This window comes from Chlorocebus sabaeus, chromosome 11 (assembly GCF_047675955.1).
Source record: "Chlorocebus sabaeus isolate Y175 chromosome 11, mChlSab1.0.hap1, whole genome shotgun sequence".
Classification (NCBI taxonomy): domain Eukaryota; kingdom Metazoa; phylum Chordata; class Mammalia; order Primates; family Cercopithecidae; genus Chlorocebus; species Chlorocebus sabaeus.
In genome coordinates this window covers 38,544,936-38,552,862 of record NC_132914.1, presented here as the reverse complement: position 1 = coordinate 38,552,862, position 7,927 = coordinate 38,544,936, and the positions used below count along the sequence as shown (strand labels likewise).

At 35.4% G+C, this 7,927-nt stretch overlaps 1 protein-coding gene across 2 annotated transcripts in view; it reads right to left on the bottom strand.

Annotated features, from left to right (window-relative positions):
• Positions 1-459: 459 nt before the first annotated feature.
• CNTN1 (contactin 1) overlaps positions 460-7,927 on the bottom strand; it is a 399,377-nt gene continuing 391,909 nt past the window's right edge. For both annotated transcript variants that reach the window (XM_073020625.1, XM_008002891.3), the window contains exon 24: positions 460-2,701. In XM_073020625.1, coding sequence (XP_072876726.1) covers positions 2,625-2,701 — 77 coding nt within the window. In that variant the 3' untranslated portion in view covers positions 460-2,624. The remainder of the gene's footprint in view (positions 2,702-7,927) is intronic.

The window sequence follows — 7,927 nt, the reverse complement described above, 5'->3', positions numbered from 1 at the left end:
TTTTTTTTTAGCATCTAGCAGCTTGCTTTAGTGTTTCAGTTTACATTGATATTCACTGACATCTTCATGGGTTGAAGTTATTTACCAGGTGATCTTATTTCAATGTAATAATGACTCTGTGTGTGTTTCTATGTGCATACTTTTTGTAGTATCTTCAAATACTGAACTGTTGCTTAACCAGAATATTTATTTCCTGCTATTGAACTTGTAATTAAAACCTTCTAAAAATAAATTGAAACTTGAGGTAAATTGAAAGGACAATTGTTCTTTCTTGGGTAACAGTAAGACATTTATTACTTTATACTAATTTTTTTTTCATTCATAAAAAGGACAAAGCACAGTCCTATACTACTCCATTGAAAAAATGATAAAAAATAACTAAAAAATCAATTCAATATTTATCAGTATCAAATAAAACTACCATCACCTTTCCTGAAATACAAAGAAACAACAGATGTATCTATACCTATATAAAGTTTAATTTAGAATCTTGCGTCTTAAAGCAGATGATTATTAGTTAGCTTGACAACAGTTTAAAACTGATGGTCCCGGTTAAATCTGTACAACTGTATGAGAAAATGAAAAGCTTGAGTTATCAGTGTACGAGAGATTTTAAACTACTTTATCTCTGTCAGAAATTCAAAACTAAACAACCTCCAAAGTCTGTTTTCCTCTTACCTTTCAGAACCATTTCATGCAAAATCTAACCAGTTTTGCTCATTATTGTCATATATTAGAAAATAAAAGGCAAGCATGCATTTGGCAAAAGGTTTAGTTGTTGATTATATAAAAATGCCCAACATGGGTCACATTGCAAAAGTAAAACCCCAAAGTGTAACAATGAAAACACAAACATTTGTACAGAAGGTATACAGAGTATTCGTTTCCCTAAAGTATGAAGACATTTTGTTTCTTTTTCAAATACTTAAATATTTTATGAAATCTTGCAATGATCTTAAGACTGTTGACGTACTTCCACTGGGAAATCATCCATTTCACTTATTTTTAAAAGTTTCATTTTATAACAAAGAATTAAATGTAAACTAATGAAATATTTATTGATATTTTCATAATGAAGGCTCTAAACATTTACACATCAATATATAGTACAAAAATTATACAAATTAAAGAAAGGGGGTAAAGTAGTAATAGATCTATTTTGCTTCCTGTAAATATTTTTTACGAACCTGTATGGTATCCTTTCTAAAAAGATAAACTCTAATTAGCTAGCAAGTCTGTGCTAATAAAATAGGATTATACCTCTTGAAGCATCCAACATTGCACTATTTCATGAGCCAGCTAATTCTTTATTACTCGATTTCTTTTACATCCACATTCAAACACATTTCCGTGCACACCATGGAGAATGAATAAATGTGCATCTTCCTTTTCACAACTTATAAAAACCCAAAGCACCAACACTTGGGAGACACCATTGGAAAGACACATTATTTGCCTCCTCCTGGCCTTCCAGTTTTGCATACTCTTCAAAGTACCATTAGCAATATATTGATTTGGTATTTTTAGCCCGTTTTCAGTATTGCATTGAAGTGGGAATTGAGCTTAAAACTAATTATTATTATTATTATTATTATTATACAAAATGGAATGCTGTAGCTTTTTCAACCTACAGGTGACTTTTTGATCTGACATCTGCAATAAAGAAACGTAATACTTAGGAATGAAGCAGAAAAACCAAGATACTAGTAATTGTGATATTCACTTAACTATCACTTATTCCTAACTGTGTAAAGACTGTCACATCTCAATAAAAAAGGAAGCACTCTACTTTTCAAAATTTGTCATTCCACATATGAACAAATATAGCAATATCATGATATTCTAGATAAGAGCTGTGATTTTTGAGATTTGAACTTGATAAGAAAAGCATAAAGTAACTTCAGAGTAGAATATAAAAGTGAAAAAAAATCTTTATACGGTATGTTAACTTTACTATTAAAAAACTGATTCTGAAAATCAAATATTTAGAAAATTATTTACTTTGAAAATAAAAATACTGATAGTAAGTTCTAGAATTTGGTTTTCAATAGTCAAAATCTTTCAACTCATGATTTGATAACGGGATTTATGACAAAATATTTGTTACACTTTAAACTCAAGATGTCAAGAATGATAGGGGCCATTCAATAATACGCAGTACCCAAAACAGTGAGGAAATTACAAGAGACTGTATTACTCTTACATTTACCACATACAACCAACAATTCAATCTCTATTATATTTCACAACTTGTTATTAAATTTAAAGCACCTGTATATGGTGATTTGACTTTCACTCTACAGCCTATAGTATTGAATTGAACACTGTAACTTGTCCCATTGGGTTAAATCATGCAACTGTCACAGAATCAGGTTAAGTGGTTTATAAGGCATATTGGAACGAGTTAAAAATCATTTATATCCATTTAAAAGTTTATTCTTTTGGATGAAGGGGTTCCTGAATGCCTCAGTCATCGTGTGAGTTGTAAATCAGTTGAATAGTTTGTTAAAGTATAATTTATTTGGCTTAGGATGGAGCCGCAGAAATTGGAAGGAATTGTGGTCATCCAAGGGATGAAGGATGTCTTCTGAGCTGGGGTGGGAACAGCAGCTATCACAACACATTCAGAATTCCAAGTAGACAAGGATGCCAAGGGCAGGCAGCAGCAAGCCGAGAAGACTTGGCGATGGGGCGGGTGCACCTACAAGGTAAACCGAAAGTGTGCATATTATTTCATTGATAAACGCCACTATTGCTCATTGAGTCTGCTTCGGCTAAGGCAAGATTGCATAGCCCTGGAAAACAAAGGGGTCCTTTTACAAAACAGAGTCTCTTATGCTTACATGATTTAAGAAAAACAAAAGCTTTTGATCAAAGATTTTGTGTGTGAGATCATGTGAACTGTTTACACAACATGATTAATCATTTAAAATAATATCACAAATGTGTATGTTGTCCCTATGATCTGGCAGTCCCAAATTCCTACCAGAAGGCAAAAGGTCAAGAAACATATATACAGGTGTTAAAAAAGTAAGCTTTATAAAAATAAGATAAAGAGGTAACAGTAAAAATACAAATAATTTTTCCTGAGATAATGACAACATAGGTATGCTAGGTAGATCTTGCATAATTTCACATCCCAATGGTTTTAAGACATTTATACACTTATATGGAATGATTTAAGTAATGTATTTCTGATAATATTAAATAATCTCATTCAATTTTTACCTAAAGAACAATTGCCCTGAGATATTATACCGTGAATTAAAAATTGAAATGATGTATTATAATATGCTATGGACTTATTTCATATCTTGGGTGACACTTAGAAGGGATACTCCTATAATCAAGTAAGTTTATGGGTCCTGACGATATGAGGATTTTTGAGAAACTGCTGTAAAGTAGGACCAAAAAGTCACACTCTTTCTTCCCAGTGTCCACAACTATTAGGCACTATCTTCTTTTTTAATAAATTAATTATTATCTTTTAAGAGACAGAGTCTTGTTCTCTTGCTCAGCCTGGAGTGTAGTGGTTCAATCATAGCTCACTGCAGCCTCAAACTCCTGGGCCCAAGTGACCCTCCTGCCTCAGCCTCCCAAAGTGCTGGGATTACAGGTATGAGCTACTATGCCTGGCTGGTACTATCTTCAATGAACATGCTGCTAGAATGAGTGAAGGCCTAAAAAATGTAGTCAGTGGCTTACAAATGTAACAGTTTTTGTTAATTTTTGAAAGTTTATTCTCTAAATTTGAAACCACCAAATAAATTATTATTATCTATCATATTAAAAGTGACCATAAACAGCTCATTCTTTAGCATGGTCCTTTTATATTCAGGGAGATTGATTTAGGGCATTTCTCCTGAATCTCTCATCATTAAAAGCACATTCATGTTCCCTATAAGGTGGAAGATAATAGTGTCTTTCTACTTGCTTGTCTTCAACATCGCCCTGCCTGGGGCTTTTGGTGCTGCCTGGAAACATAAGAGGGAAAGCTTTATCAGGTACAGATAAAGTGGTTCTTAGTAATGAGCAGGAAAGTGAGTGTCAAAAAGTCAGCGCAGATAACAAGGGCAATATAAACAGCCCTCAAGTAGCAGAGCTCCTAAGGACACTATCAATAACAAACAGTAAACTTATCATTACTATGAGCGATGCTACTTACTGCCCTACGGCCACCTACAAGACTATGTTGGCTCATTACATGTATTATGACATGACTACAACAACATACACTGGTAGGTCTTCTTACCCCAATTTTATATATTTTGTAACTGAGTCAGGTAAAATGACTTGCTCAAGCCCAATAGTCACTAGAGAGCAGAGACAGGATTAGAATTCAGATCTGTCCAGCTGCAAAGGCCATGCTCTTTTGACCTGTCTGCCGTGTTCCTGCAGGTAACTTTAGCAAGGGACCAGTTTCAGAAATGCAGAAGGACACAGCCCTCTGCACTTAACGTGTCAAGGCGAGGACACAGAAGGAAAATAATAAATGTCATATGGAAAATAGCTAACACATAAACTTTCAAAGAGGTCTTTGTATTCTTGTAATTTTTTTTTACCTTCTACTTTTCTACATATTTTAAAAAATATGCCACAGACCACACATTATTTTATTCTGATAAGATGCCCAATAATAAACCTCAATCACAGAGTAAAACCTTTAAACTTCAATGTTTGACCCAGTGTAAATGATCTTTCCTGAAGCCTTTTTTGTCTGAGGATGACTGCAGGGACTCCGCAATGCTCTTTTGACCACAAATTACATCTGTGACGGGGACACGTTTATGTACTTGGCTGAATATGTGGGTTGGCAAAGTACAAACTGTGGCTGCTCGAAATAAATTTAGTCAATTGTGGATGCCATCTTGATGTTTTGGTATTAGTATGAAACCAAATACAATTTCATAATTTGTGGCTTTGACATCAGGATATTTGAAATAAACTCCCCATGTTTATGTGTGTTATATTTAATTTCTCTAATGGCTCAAGCTTATGTAATTTTGGTCTTCATCTTCACTTCTCTCCCACATCCCAAACATAGAGACCTAATTGAAGTACTATTTAATGTCATTTTAAATGACATATATTCTTGAGCAGTTTTTCAATATATATTGGTTTTGAATCCAACAGCATATATATATCAGAATACTGCTATCAATTATAATTCTGCTACTTATATGGTATATGGTAAACATATATTTTCCTTTTCACATAGCTGATGAATGTTAAGCATGAACAAATCATTGATCTTGTGAGTAATTTTTCCCTATCAGAAGAAATGTAAAACCAATTTGGAGTACTATATCTCTTCCATGGGAATTTCTTGATTTTTTTTAAGTCTAAACTTTGATTTAATACTTCCTTCAGGAGGACTTCCTGCTATAGGGAGAGAGATGCTGAAAACAGAAATTTCAATTAAAAGTTGAGCAGTACTGCAGGCTTTCTGATAAGTAGAAAACTGCTCTACTTGGTTTTTAATACAAACCTCCTTTCTGATGCTTCAGTCTGGACACTGTGATGCAGTCTCCATTTCTACTGCTTGCCTATTGCTAATGATGCCATAACATTTAGAGTTTTCTCTTTGTGGTGTCATATTTTGTGACCACAACTGCTAATATCTGTAGATTATGAACAACTTCAAGACAGAGATGATATCCAAATCATACTTTAGCTGTGTTGACTAATACCAAGCCTAGTACATAGAAAGTGCTCAACCTATAATGTTAAATGATTGAGTTATGCCTCCATTGTAGGCCCTGAATTGTTTTTGATTACAGAGCACAGGAGGTCTAAGGAAGAAGATGGTGAGAGGAAACCACTGTGACCTTCAGTGGGACCCCTGATATTTCTTTTCATTTTATTCTCTATTGCATAATCTATCTAACTTCTAGGAACCTGGGCAAAGAAAGGGGTTATATCTTCCTATGATTACTTTTGCTCAGAAAATAGATTTTCCTATGAAAGAGATGAAATTCAAAATTCATAATATATCAGAAGACATTGATTTCACTACTCAGTCCAGGAGTCCTCCAACTAGTCCTGGTTCAACATTATTATTATTATTATTATTATTATTATTATTTTGAGACGGAGTCTCGCTCTGTCACCCAGGCTGGAGTACGGTGGCGCATCGCTGCTCACTGCAAGCTGAGCCTCCTGGAGTCACCCCATTCTCCTGCCTCAGCCTCCTGCGTAGCTGGGACTACAGGAGCCTGCCACCACGCCCGCCTAATATTTTTGTATTTTTTTTAGTAGAGATGGGGTTTCACCGTGTTAGCCAGGATGGTCTGGATTTCCTGACCTCGTGATCCACCCGCCTTGGTCTTCCAAAGTGCTGGGATTACAGGCATGAGCCACCGCACCTGGCCCCGACATTATTTTTTATTCTTCCAAGGTCTATTAATGACCCTAGCCATATGAAAGAAATGTTTTTATTAGATGGTTGATTCCCCATTGCCTAGAGGTGTGCCTAATATATATAAGGTGTATTAGGTACACATGAATGGATGTTTGTGTTGAAAATTGTTGAGTTCAATAAAACTCCTGCTGGGATAGCAGCACGTTTGGAGAACTGAAAGAGTAAAAACATCCCTGTGACCAGAGTGAAAATCAGCTCAGACAGAAAAATAACAAAACCTTTATTCAGATTCATATGACAGACATGGATAATGCTAGCTGTAAAGTTTGCAGGAAACACTACCAAGATCACAGAGCTGCTGTAGAATGCCATCGTGACCTGCTCACCGAGTGGATGGTGCTGTTACCAATGGTGCCCCAGACCTGCTCTACTTGTCCCATCTATTGGTGGGAATACTCAATTGGTGGACTGCACTCCCCTCATGACAGCCCCCAGCTCTAATTAATCCCTGCTCCTCCTATTCCCACCTCAGAAACAGAAACTAATCGAGATCTGACTGCCACTTTATTTCCACCCTCTTCAGAATTCTTCAGCAGGAACTCAAACCTTCCATAAGACACTTCTCCTTCACACCTGCATGATATTCCATGATTGCTCTGGTATGTGTTTCTTTGCTACATCCAGTCAATAACTCTGGCTTTGTCAGACTACAGGTTTCTGCTTGATCTTTAGCTGTTTAAATTTTAACAGGACAAGCTGGCTAATAGGAGTATCAATAAAGCAGGCAATGAGGGCCCGTCCTAGTAGGAGCCACAAGGGTATACTGGGAACAGTATCACATGGCAGCTAAGAGTCAGACATTCTGGAAACAGGCAAAGTAAAGTTCAAACTTTACCTCTGCCTTTTACTGGCTGGGTAATCTGGGTAATCTTGAGCATGTTATTTAATTTTTTTAATTTAAAAAAATTTAAAAAATTTTTAAACCTTTTTCCAAACTTCAACTATAAAATAGGGATAATAACATGTCTCATAACATCTATCTATCTATCTATGTATCTCTCTATATATAGATATAGATCTATCTATCTATCATCTATCTATCTATATAAATGCTGAAAAATTCTAATACTGCACCTACCTTGACTGCATCCCAGTGGTTACTCATAAAAATGGCTCCAGTACTCCAACAAGTTCACTGAAATTGTTGTCTTCAGTAGCTAAACAGAACACTTGCTTTTCTTGTGTTGATTAGCCTCAAGCAATTGGGAAAACAGCTAAAAGCTGAGAAAGGCAAATTACAGAGGTTTTAAATGATACAGGTGAGCGAAGTCCTGAAATACGTTTTTCCAATTACCACAAAATTACCAGAAAACATACTTGTCCACAGCTGTGGGCAGAATATGATTCCTGTGTGATGGTCCTTGATAGAAAGATGACTGTGATCAACAAGTTTGGGGGATACTGATTATCCTCTCTTGCTTTGGTGATTCTCAACATGCACTTACTTGCTCTTTTTAGATGAGATTAGTCTCATCTGTGTCTCTCTCTCTATATATATGTATATAA